Raw genomic sequence first — 13,326 nt, forward strand, 5'->3', positions numbered from 1 at the left:
GAATGGACTTCGACACTAACCTAAGGGGAAACATCGGGGGAATGGACTTCGACACTAACCTAAGGGGAAATATAGGGGAAACGGACTTCGATAAAGGGGAAATATAGGGGGAACAGACTTCGACACTAACCTAAGGGGAAACATCGGGGGAATGGACTTCGACACTAACCTAAGGGGAACATCGGGGGAATGGACTTCGACACTAACCTAAGGGGAAACATCGGGGGAATGGACTTCGACACTAACCTAAGGAAATATAGGAACGGACTTGACAAAGGGAAATATAGGGAACGGACTTCGACACTAACCTAAGGGGAAACATCGGGGGAATGGACTTCGACACTAACCTAAGGGGAAACATCGGGGAAACGGACTTCGACACGAACCTAAGGGGAAACATCAGGGGAACAGACTTTGACACGAGCCCCATGTTTTCCCAGTTAGTGTTCCCCGTATTGTGGTTAAACATTAAACATAGGGGAACACACTTCAACAGTGCAATTAAAAATTCAACATTTCATGTTTAACGGCACTAAGGGGAACACTAACCGGGGAAACAGGGAGAACAGACTTCGAAACAACAGCGGTAATAACGGCGGTAAAGTTTACATGCAGAGTACCAGGGGGAAGAGAGCCAAAAAAAATAATTTAAGTTTTTTGCTCAAGCCGCTAAATAATATTGGATTATGTACATATGTCGTAAAACCAGAGGTCAGGTTCCTCTTCTTTTTTTTTCACCACTAAATAATATTGAAAAGCTTGTTTTCTTGCTATTCACTTCAGCTTGTTCACAGGGGCTTTCAAACAACAAGGCACGATTTTCTATAAAGCTGCTTTGAAACTGTGTATTGTGAAAAGTGCTATACACATAAATGACTACACGAAAGTTGTGAGAAAATAAATGCCAATGTCAGACCCTTTTTGTGGCATTTATGATTTAAAAGATATTTAGGTCGAATCCTTCAATAAGTTTAAGTGAAACATTTGTGGGTGCTCATATTGTATCTTATCATATCATGAGGATATGCATTGTATCATGAAATTTGTGTATTATTAAATGCCTAGTTAGAAATATTTAATTGTTAAGAACACTGTGTACTTCACTGGATATTGTACATTTACTGTCATTTAGAGTATCCATGTTTCAGTCCACCATATCTCCCATCTTTAGCTGACCCTATGTAACTGTCTGTTCCACTCTCTGTGTGTGCCCAAAACTAAACTGCATCTTGGAAATGAATAAAGCCAGCATATGGTCCAGTATTGTAAACTGAGGGCGCCATCACACTTTAGCATGCACAACAGCGCCACCTGTCTCTCTCTAACACATAAGCACAGAAGGTCATCAGTGAAGTTTAGCAAACACAAAAAGTCTCAGCAACTATCTACTCTATATATGCAGCAGCATACATACACATGCACAATATTGTAATATACTGGGTGTGTTGATGTGGAGTGAACACTTCTAATTATTTTTTTTCAGACAAAAGTACAAAACCCCTTATCATTATTATTATGAACAATATTAATAGTGATGGTTGCCTTAGCAAACACAACTAATTAACAATAAATGGGAGTATTCTAAAAAACATAATCAGTGGCATGTTGACTCCTTCACTGTAAGCATTCTTTGCTGTAAGCCACAATTTATTTTTTCTACATGTCATTGCTTCGTGGTTGTTGCAAGCTTGTATACTGCAAATTCTCATATGAAAATCCCATATTAAGGGTTACTACTGTTCAATCAAACGCAAAGCATTTGTAAGGGTTGTGGGAGAGAACCGAAAATATCTCCCTCATTTATTTTCACAGTATCACATTGGTATAAAAGGTGGTGAGGTACAGTGACAGCTGGGGAAAAGGAATGAATTTCAGCAAATTGTTGATTTGAATTCCACTGCCATCAGAAACTAGACATTTTCCTCAAGAACATTTGATCTTTGCCAGCAAGCATTGTAGGATTCACAAACGTCTTTTGTCTGTGTGGTTATACTGTACACAAAACAAGAGTTCTTATAGGATTTACAGCAATAAAAGAAGTTAAATAAAAACATATGTACACAAAAAGGGATTTGGGAAGGATTTAAGTGTGTGTCTACATTAATATACTGACATTCCCTAGTTTTAGTCTGACATTTCAGTTTTTTATGCATGATGATTATGAACAAAATCTTCACGTAATAGGCTCAAAAGTTACTTTTAGTTTATCAGGTGTAAAACCACCAATTTAAATATGCTCCAACAAGGAAGATCCTTAAATCTTTGTTTGGGCTCATCAGCCAAATCTAGATTTTTGACTTGCTGATTTAGTATTGGAGTGCAATATAGAGTCCAAAAAAAGATTCCAGTGGACCGTGAGGAAAAAGATAATGCTGGGCTGACAGAAACCCAACACCCCATCCCAAAGTCTGAATTGAGAAAACCTGATTCAAAAGAACTTGACTCCTTTTCCATCATCCATGGTGATAATTTCTGCCTTCCCTTCAGCCTGTAGGGCCTGCAGAGAGCGTAGCAACATCCAATCCTCCAATCCATGGAACTCTGAAAGATTATGTCCAATTAACCAGTGCTAACCACTTCAACTAGGCAAGTATAACAGAAATAAAAATGTCAAACATCTTTCTGTACCTTCCTTTTCCGTGTCATCCCCATTAGAGAGTTCATAAAGGGTAAACACTGAGTTGACCATACCATTTTTGTAAACCTAAAAGAATTGGGGAAAAACAAGATTATACATTAAAACGGTTAGTTTACAGCTCATTTGCATTAAAGAAAAACAATAACAAGGAGTTTAAAGGATTAGTTCACCCAAAAACTAAATTTCTTTCATCATTTTCTCACCCTCATGCCATCCCAGATGTGCTTGAATTTCTTCAGCAGAACACAAGTGAAGATTTTTATCTGTTGGCCCATACAATTTAATTCAACTGGGTCCAGAAATTTGAAGTTCCAAAAAGTACATAAATGCAGCATTAAAGTAATCCATATGACTCCAATGGTTTAATCAATGTCTTCAGATGTGATGAGTGAGAAACAGATCAATATTGAAGTCCTTTTTTCTTATAAATTCACCTCCCTGCCCAGCAGGTGGCAATATCCACGAAGAATATGAATGACCAAAAACAAAAGATCTCTTATGAGAGCAGAGTTCTTAGGAGAGCTGTTTGAAAGTGTAGATTTATAGTAAAAAAAGGGACTTAAATATTGATCCATTTCTCACCCATACTGATCATATTGCTTCAGAAGACATGGATTAAACCACTGGAGTTGTATGGATTACCTTTATGCTGCCATTATGTGCTTTTTGAGCTTCAAGTGTTTTGGACCCTGTTGACTTGAATACTCCCCTACAAATCTTCATTCATTTTCAGCAAAAGAAAGAAAGTCAGACACATCTGGGATGGCATGAGTTTTTATTTTGGGGTGAACTGTCCCTTTTAAATGTTAAGTAAACTATCTGGAGATTTCAATTAGGCCAATATGTGTCAACTATGGAATAAGCATGATAAATGACTATCGCAGAATACTCTGCGATAGTATTCCAAATTTTTTAAGCAGCACAAGACAATTAATGTACTACAAAGAATTTAAATAATCTATTATAACTAATATTACTGTTGTTCACAAAGATCAAGGTTCAAGATCAAATGCTGTTATTTAAGGCTGAGCTGGTACTCCAAAAACTCTCCTATTACATGCCAATGATGACCATATATATATATTATTATAACAAGATGACGATGAGTCTGTATACAGAAGGGAGGTTGAATGGCTGGCTCACTGATATAGTCAAAATAACTTTGAGCTGAACACGCTCAAAACAGAGATGATAGTGGACTTTAGGAGGAACAGCCCGACATTGACCCCGCTCACCATTCTGAACAGCACTGTGGCAGCAGTAGAGTCATTCGGGTTCTTGGGCACTACCATCTCACAGGACCTGAAGTGGGACACCCACATAGACTCAATTTTGAAAAAGGTCCAGCAGAGGTTGTACTTCCTTCGCCAGCTGAGAAAGTTCAACCTGCCACAGGTGCTGCTGATACAGTTCTACTCAGCAGTCATTGAGACGGTCCTCTGCACTTCAATAACTGTCTGGTTTGGTTCAGCTATGAAAGCGGAAGACTACAAAGGACAGTTTGGACTCCTGAGCGGATTATTTGTACCCCCTACCCTCACTTCAAGAACTGCACATTTCCAGAGTGAGAAAAAGGACTGGAAAAATCACTCTGGACCCACTCGCTCTGCGCATTACCTTTTTGAACAGCAATACAGAGCACCAGTTGGGCACAAGAACAGTTTTTACCCTCAGACTATCCACCGTATGAACAGTTAAAACTGCCCCATTGAGCAACAACTATGTACACAGCATAGTCTATTTATACTTATCCAACACATCCTACCTCTTCAGCCATTAAATTCCCTTGCACTGTATATAACAGATTGTATTTGTATATTGTACAAACGTATATACATACATATATATTAGTCTTTTTGTGTATTTCTATATATACTTTATTTTCTATCCACTTTTTTTGTATTCTATTTTTTTATTATTATCTAGGTCTCGTTGCTGTATTGTTTGTGCACTGGAAGCTTCCGTCACCAAGACAAATTCATTGTATGTGTAAGCAAACTTGGCAATAAAGCTGATTCTGATATTCACAGTTTAGGTTATGCAGTGAAATGCTGAAAGTGGCAGAATGATAGTGTTTTAATACTTCAGAGGATATTCTCACCCACTGATAAATGAGTTTGCCCCACTCCCCTGGTCTTCTCCACATTATAAGACATCGTGTTTTATTCTTATCCAACCATTCCAGGTTACCTGAAGTGAAAGCAGAGTGCATTTTAAAACCATGTTCTCGGTTTCATTTCTCGAAAAAGGTATTAAAAAAAAACCTGCATGATTCAATCACCTTTTTTTCGCAGCTCTTCAAAAACTACTTGTATGGCTTCAACTGAAAGTTTTCCTGAAAATAAGAAGTTATGGAAGCAACACAAAGGTCATGGGAGAAAATGTAACCAAAAAGAGACAGCCTTCAACATGTTGAAACCACAATGTGCGAGTATATCATTTGATTTTACAAAATGGCACAGGGCTTCCATCAAAGGATACTCTCGGTTTTCTTGTTGTTGAACATGGGGCTTTCCTGTGCCTCGAGCACATCCAGAGTGTACAGCTTCCGGTGACGACAGTAGGACAGCACAAGCGAGCACCATGCCGCCAACTGCTTCTGTCTCGTGTCAGCATTCGGCTGCAATCTGTCACAGAGAATAACAGCATTACACTGAAGGTCCTTTCTCAATGATCTCAATAACATATTGACCCCAGTACGCAGGAATGTCATAAAAATTGCATCAAAATGATCTTCTCTATAATGATGTGATAATTGTGCAACATTGATAATGAATATTTATAAAATGATGTATACCTCTTTGTTGACTCCAAAGATGTCTGCTTGCCCTGACTGAACTGACATTATAGACATTTAAAAAAATTATTGCTATCACAAAGAGCTACTTATTACCAATATGTAGTAAATATGTAAAAGCACAACAAAAAATTTGTCAACTACAAAAATCCCCCATGACTTTTAAAAAATATTCTTAATTTGCATAACATTTCCAGGCCTGGAAATCAGAATTTTAAAATGTCCTGATATTACCAGGTTTTCCATGAACGTGGAGGCTCTGATTTGACGTAATACTAATAAAAGGTACGCTACTTTTTATCTGTGCTTCATACTTTTTGTTACAAATAACAGGAGGATGACTAGTGTGTTCAAGCTAGCTTCCTTCAGTCGACTCAGTATTTTTGCTGTAGTTATGGAATATAAATGGTGCACTGAAATGATGCATATATATATATATATATATATATATATATATATATATATATATATATAAACACTGTAACTAGGTCAATCATTTCTATTTCTTCCCCTTAGTTTCTGAACAGCTTGGTTAAATTCACTGTGTCAGTGTGAGAATATATTCCCTAGCGGAACTACAGCAGACTACAAGCAGCAGCTTTATTCGCCATATACACAATTATATTTTTTCACTAGAATGGACAATTCCGACAATATTTTGAATATATTCCCTCCCTTTTTCCTCTGCAATCACTGACATAGTCGTGAAAATTGATTACTTACGTGAAGAAAGGAGGAAAGTTATACTGCCAGGGCCACTCAAAACTCATTGCAGCTTTGTACTAGTTGAGTTGATGTGTGGCTCTGCTGCATCTGTTTCCGGTGTGCACGAGTTAAGAGTCCCGCCAAATTAAGAGTCCTTTCACATCAGACACAAAGCTGTCCATATTTATTGACACTTTTATTTAAAGCCACTTATAAATGAGGATAATAATCCAGTCAGTCATCCTTGATCAACATAATAAAAAATAAACATGTTTACATTTATACATGTGAATATTTTATTATTTAATTTAAAGGAATATTCCGGGTTCAATACAAGTTAAGCTCAATCAACAGCATTACTACAAAAATAATTTTGACTCATCCCTCTTTTTCTTTAAAAAACAAACAAAACAAAAACAAAAAAGCAAGAATTGTGTGAGGCACTTACGTACAATGGAAGTGAATGGGGCCACATTTCTGAGGGTTTAAAGGCAGAAACGAGAAGTTTATAATGTCATAAACACAATTACATCCATTCTTCTGTTAAAACGTGTGCATTTTTGTAATTATTATTAATTTATAACATTTTATTATTGCTATAAAGTTGCTTAAATAAAAAACAATTTTTGAGGGATTATGTTGTAATGGCTGTTCAAAAAACGATTTATCGCACTAAAACTATGTTCACACATATACTGTTTACGTCTTTTGGGTATAATTTTGAAACAGCAAGTATTTCTTTCTTCCCTTTTCTCCCCAATTTGGAATGTCCAGTTCCCAATGCACTTGAAATCCTCGTGGTGGCATAGTGACTCGCCTCAATCCGGTGGCGGAGGACGAATCTCAGCTGCCTCTGCGTCTGAGACATCAATCCGTGCATTTTATCATGTGGCTTGTTGAGCGTGTTAACAGAGAAACATGTTAACTCCATTAACAGAGACATAGCGTATGTGGAGGCTTCACACTATTCTCCGCAGCATCCACGCACAACTCACCATGACCCACCGCGAGCAAACCATATTATAGCGACCACAAGGAGGTTACCCCATGTGACTCTAACCTCCCTAGCAACCGGGCCAATATGGTTGCTTAGGAGACCTGGCTGGGGTCACTCAGCATGCCCTAGATTTGAACTCTTGACTCCAGAGGTGGTAGTCAGTGTCTTTACTCGCTGTGCTACCCAGGCCCTGAAACAGCATCTATTTGAATGTTTACGGATTGGTCCCCATTCACTTCCATTGCAAGTGCCTCACTGGAACAAAGATTTTTGCTTTTTTAAAGAAAAGAAGGGACGAGGGGAAATACATTTTAATGGTAATAAACATTATGCCACAAATGCTGTCGATTGAGCTTAACTTGTATTAAACTCGGAATTTTCCTTTAATGTTAATTTTCAAAGGATTGACAATTGTACCACAAGGCGTTTGCTTCGGATTCTAGTCGGTCATTCGAGCGCATGATGGCGCTGTAAACTGATCCTCTCATCCGGGACATGAGGCGGATAATATGAAGGCGCCGACATAAACACTCTTAAATGATCGCGTTAACTTATGCAGAATTATTATCTAAAATAATAGCACACTGATGCGTTTGAGTATTTCACGCAGCTGCGAGTTCAACCGCTGGGAGAACAACTGTAATTCTTTCTTGTGCTTGATAATTATATTAAATGATTATGTTGTTGAATGATGCTCAACACCGTCAGCCCGTAAGGAGCCTGACTAGCCAAGAAATGTAAACAAATCAAAATGCATGTATGCGCTCGGTGCGTTTTTGAATGATAAAATAATTATGTTGCAGTATAATGACTCAAATCTATGTTTTGCAGCATGATGCAGGCGACAGAGGACGTGCAGTCCTCTCTAGCGGAGCGCGTCGAGTCGATGGGAGTGAGTGAGCAGAACAAACCTGCAGAAAACGAGGAAGAAGATAAAGAAAGAGGCGAGGAGAAAACTGAAACTGCAGAGGACACTAAAAAAACAGAAGATGGCACAAGTATGCACTCCATATTTGTCACTAATCAAAGGGTACCACCTTGTTTTTTTGTTGTTGTTTTTGCACGTTGATTTGCGTCCCTCATGTAACTGCCATGGTGTTCTTTAAAGGTACAGTTCACCCAAAAATGAAACTTCTCTCATCATTTGCTCACCGTTATGCCATCCAAGATGTGTATGACTTTCTTTCTTCAGCAGAACACAAGTGAAGATCTTTAGAAGAATATTTCAGATCTGTTGGTCCAAATAATGCAAGTGAATGGTGAACTTTTTTGCTCCAAAAAGCACATAAACACAAAGTAATTACTCCAACTCCTGTGGTTTAATCCATGTCTTCATAAGAGATATGATAGGTGTGGGTAGAAACAGCAATATTTAAGTCCTTTTTACTATTAATCTCCACTTTTCACTTCCACATTCCACACTTTTTTTAGGCCATTCGCATTCTTTTAGTATATCGCCACCTACTGGGCAGGGAGGATAATTTATAGTATAAAAGGACTTAAATATTGATCTATTTCTCACCCACACCTATCATATTACTTCTGAAGACATGTATTAAACCACTGGAGTCATATAGATTATGTTTATGGTTTATGTGCTTTTTGGAGCTTGGATGCTTTGAATGGACCTATACAGCTGAAATATTCTTCTAAAAATCTTCATTTGTGTTCTGCAGAAGAAAGACAGTCATAAACATTTGAACGGTATGAGGGTGAGCAAATTATGATAGAATTTTCATTTTTGGGAGAACAACTCCTTTAGTGGAAATGTTCATATCTGATGCTACTTGGCAGCTTTCATGAGAGTCGCCCATATATCAAAGAATCATGGTAAAAATCATCTGATAAAATTTTTGTCTTAGTTACTGTTTCTCACAATAAGTTATCCTAAGAGCTGCATGATTCATGTTTCCATGCTATGCTCCTGTTTCTTCCTCTTCCGCACTCTCCGTCATCCACGAAAGATGCAGAGGGAGGCAAAGAATCTGTGGAATTAGAGCAGAAAGATGGAATGACCACGGATGGAGAAATGAATGGATGTGGAGGAGGAGGAGGAGACCACCAGCATGCGGAGGACTGGGAGATCCCCTACAGCGACGAGGAGATGGAGGACCCTAAGAACTGGATGCCTCCACCAGAGGAGATCAAACGGCTATATGAGCTCCTGGCTAAAGGAGAAGTGCTTGAGTTGAAGTGGGTCCCTCTTCCACGCCGACTTCCCACCCCTCCACGCACTCCCTCACCAGAGAGAGATGGAGAAGACTCGCAGGAGGCTAAAGAGGAGGAGAGTGAACGCAAGTGAGTGCTCTTAAAGGAATAGTTCACTTAAAAAGGTTCATTATTTACTAACCCTAATGGCACTCCTAACCGGAGATAGGGCTAGGTGATAAGATGATGACAAATATCCTGATGCCAATTGTGATACTCCCTGACAGACGATGGTGACAGTCGATGTTTGACAATATCAGGAAATGACTAGGCAATGGATCTGTGAAGTCACCAGATATTTTAAATAGTAGCCAAGAGTATGAAACCAGCACCTGCCCCCTGCATAATGCAGGTATTAACAGTGGTGGGTAATTTTGCTCATCTACCCACCACAGTGGCGGGCAACCTGTAAGACGTTTCGTAGTGACAAATGACAAAAAAAGCCATTAGACACAAAGACATGCACATGAAGAAACACACTTTATTATATTTTTAAGAGCAGACAACAGAAAAACCGTCAATGTGCATGTCTGATTCACTGTTATATATTTGTATTTAAGAAAACAAGATGAAAGGGACTCAATCATAAAGATTACAAGAACACGTACACCTTGCCTATAATTTTGTCTATTTCGTTTTCTTTAGGCAGCATTCACTATTTTACAAGCACAAATTCGATAGGAACACAGTGAAAATTATTAGGCAGCATTAATTTGGAAACACAAGGGAGTTTATTAGGCTTACACCTAATAGGAAAACTGGTGTTTTCTATTTGTTTAAGCCAGAACTAAGTGAAGTAACAAACTTTTGTAGCCGTTTGATGAAAGTAAAAAATGATGTGGGTAGTGTTGAACTTTCTAGAGGCGGTTTAGTTATATTTCAATTATTATTACTGTCTTTACATTTAGAATTGTCTGTAGATCTTTATTTGTATTAGTTATTTTCCACCTGTTGTCTTCAGCCCAAAGTATACTTCGGTAAGGCGCGAACGCTCACATGATGCGTGACGCAAATCTTGTCATCAGCAGAGTGCTCGAGCACTGAATGCGCGCAGGCCGTTTTATCTAACCGCACGTCTTTGAACGCGCAGAATGCTCACAAGCCTGAAATTATTTGCACAAATTAATGGGTCCACAAGGTGGCAACACTCACATTTGAGCTGTTGCTGTCATGAAGAAATGCTACAAGATGATGTAATTGCTGGTCAATAACAGGAGACGAAGGTAAAAACAACAACAGTGGATTTGCACATCAAGGGCGTGTGTGTGTGAGGAGGTCAGGAGATACCTTTATTTGTATAACTCGAGTCTGAAGGAATATAAAGACATCTTTCAGGGTCTAAACCCCTGAAGAGAAATAGTCGTGTCTCATAACAGTCGTAGCAGCTGTATGCGCGCCTCGTCAATCGGAGTAGACTTTGACTGGTTTGCGTTCAATAGTACGTAGACGTTGAGTGTTCACGTCAAAATCTAAGTATACTTTATGCTTTAGACTGATACTTTGCTTTGACGGCAAATGAGGCTGGTGGAGGCAGTTGTAGATGGATTAGGGGAGGTGGTTAAATAAGAAAATCAATATGGCAAAAATATTCTTGATCCCCCACCAGTGGTGGCAGGGGGGTTGACGATGTAATCAGATAACGCAATATGTTTTATAAAAATATTGTGAAAATATTTCTTGCATTTCCCCCAGCTCTATCGGCAAGGCTGATATTTGGCCATTTTGTTATTTTAATCAACAGCAAATAACAGTGTCCTCTTAGCCGATAAACAGAAGTGTTAACTTTCCCTTTTGTCAGTTTCAAAATCTATCAATAGACTTGTTAATGGATAGTAAACCATTTCTGATTTCAAGGTTGTTGTTGTTTTTTCCCCAAGTTTAACTCTGCACTCAGTAACATTTGTTTTTTTGTCATCTTGGTCATCTACTGACACCTAGTGGCGTGGATGCAGCATCATTCAAAATCAATAGTTTTCAGTTACAGATGCCATTGTGGAAATTCACTATTCACAGTAAGCCATTATTAATTTAATCCACGTGTAAAAGTGTCCAATAACAGGCCAATTACTGAGATTTAGCCAGTAGAGTTCAGCTGGTCATGTGATTCAAACATGGCTGCCCCCATGAGGAGACCCTCTCCTTGTATAATAAAACAGCTTTTATAAGGTTACTGATATGACTTGAGTCTTTATCTCCTGTGTGGGCTCATGATTTTATACATATGTTTCAAAATTGGAATTAATTTCTTTAAAAGTAAAAACAATTTTTAATGAGGAAGAAATTACTAAGTGCACCTTTAAAGTGAGTAAATATTGTATAAAAAATGAATTTGTTTCACTTTAGAAATCTTGCGTACATCTGATTTGCTGTTGTTTAATTGGTTATCGGCATTTATATCGGAAGGCCATCACCCATACTTCTTTCTAGATATCAGTTTCTGGATTGGACATTAAAAAAAAACATTGGTGGACAACTACTCCAAACCGTATGACTTTTTTTCTTCCGTGGAACACAATAGGGAAACATTAAGAAGTCTTCACGTGTGTTTTTGTTATATTACAAATGGTAATCGTAACTTAGTCCTGTCAAGCACCATAAAACCAAAGTAAAAGTAATCAATATGACTGGTGCACTATACTATCACTTTGTGATTTTTATTTTTTTTTTCTCTGCAACATTTTTATATTTCTCTCTGTGTATGTTCTCCAGGGCCCTCACACCAACTGAGTTTGATTTTGACGAGGAGCAGTCTTCTGTGACTCCTAAGAATGCTTTTCTCAATCGGCGCAGAACACCAGGTATGATAAAAACATGTCGAGTGTGTATTGTTTTGGTACTAGTGGCACTCATACAATAAAAATGATTAATGCATTTGATTTGTAAACTTCTCTCATCCTCAGGTTCTTCAGCCCGCTCTTCAGTCAAACGTGAGGCTCGGCTAGACAAAGTGTTGTCAGACATGAAGCGTCACAGAAAAATCGAGGAGCACATTCTAAGGACAGGTCGAGACCTTTTTAAAAGTGATAAACCACGTCCAGGGCCTGCCATAGAGAGGGCCTTATCACCAAACAGTCAGAGGGAGCGGGAAAAAGAAAGGGAGCGGGACAGTGACCCCAGCACAGTCTTCAGTCCCAGACAGAGGAGATACTGAGGGAAAAGCATTAACAGACTTCTTGAAAGAACAGCAAAAAAAAAAATTGGGGTTTATACTCTTATTTAAAAAAACATCATTTTGCATTGGACAATAAGTTGCTACTATTTTACTGATGTTGTCTTATATATATACTGTAAATAAATATCTTGCCTAGATCATGGTGTCTTGCGGTTTTTAGAATTGATTTATTTTCATATCATCTGTACTTTATCACCATTTACACAAGTATTAAACAAAATTATCAAAATAGCTGGAAAAAACTTATTTATAAATGAAATTCCAAAATAACATGAAGGCAGTATAAAAGTAATCCATAAGACTCCAGTGGTTAAACCTATGTCTTCAGAAATTATCCAATCAGTTTTGGCTGAGAACAGACCAAATTAAATTCTGTGATCTTGACTTCAAGCTTAGTTACACTTCCAAGCAGCAACTAGCTCTGCACTTGCGTTAAGTACTAGCAAGTGTAATTAAGCTTGAAATCGTGATTATGCCTACAGACTTCAATGGCAAGATGTACTGTGAAAAAAAGAGTTATATTTTGGTTTGTTCTCACTGAAAACTGATCAGATTGCCACAGAATACATTGATTAAACCACTGGAGTGTCTGGTGTCTTTTTGGAGTTTCAAAGTTCTGGTCACTGTTAGTTACACTGTGTGGACCTACAGAGCTGAGATATTCTTCAAAAATCTTCATTTGTGTTGAAAGTCTTACACATCTGGGATGACATGAGGGTGTGTAAATGATGAGAGAATTTAAATGTTTGGGTGAACTGTCCCTTTAATTCAAGGACATTTATAAAATTATTATATTTTAGAAATGATTC

General features: G+C 38.1%; 2 protein-coding genes across 2 annotated transcripts; one reads left to right on the forward strand and one right to left on the reverse strand.

The window, feature by feature from the left end:
* Positions 1–1,768: 1,768 nt before the first annotated feature.
* Positions 1,769–6,271, reverse strand: LOC127633689 (vacuolar protein-sorting-associated protein 25-like). Its single transcript, XM_052112945.1, has 6 exons — positions 6,159–6,271; positions 5,120–5,265; positions 4,920–4,973; positions 4,740–4,828; positions 2,629–2,704; positions 1,769–2,541 (listed from the first exon to the last, which is right to left on the reverse strand). The coding sequence occupies exons 1-6, from the start codon at positions 6,203–6,205 to the stop codon at positions 2,429–2,431; spliced, it is 525 nt and encodes a 174-aa protein (XP_051968905.1). The 5' UTR covers positions 6,206–6,271; the 3' UTR covers positions 1,769–2,428.
* A 1,274-nt stretch (positions 6,272–7,545) lies between these two features.
* On the forward strand, positions 7,546–12,648 carry LOC127633807 (PAXIP1-associated glutamate-rich protein 1-like). The gene is made up of 5 exons (XM_052113127.1): positions 7,546–7,776; positions 7,969–8,135; positions 9,102–9,435; positions 12,055–12,143; positions 12,246–12,648. The coding sequence occupies exons 2-5, from the start codon at positions 7,970–7,972 to the stop codon at positions 12,494–12,496; spliced, it is 840 nt and encodes a 279-aa protein (XP_051969087.1). The 5' UTR covers positions 7,546–7,776; position 7,969; the 3' UTR covers positions 12,497–12,648.
* The last annotated feature ends 678 nt before the right edge of the window (positions 12,649–13,326 follow it).

The sequence above is a fragment of the Xyrauchen texanus genome, chromosome 40, assembly GCF_025860055.1.
Source record: "Xyrauchen texanus isolate HMW12.3.18 chromosome 40, RBS_HiC_50CHRs, whole genome shotgun sequence".
Classification (NCBI taxonomy): Eukaryota; Metazoa; Chordata; class Actinopteri; order Cypriniformes; family Catostomidae; genus Xyrauchen; species Xyrauchen texanus.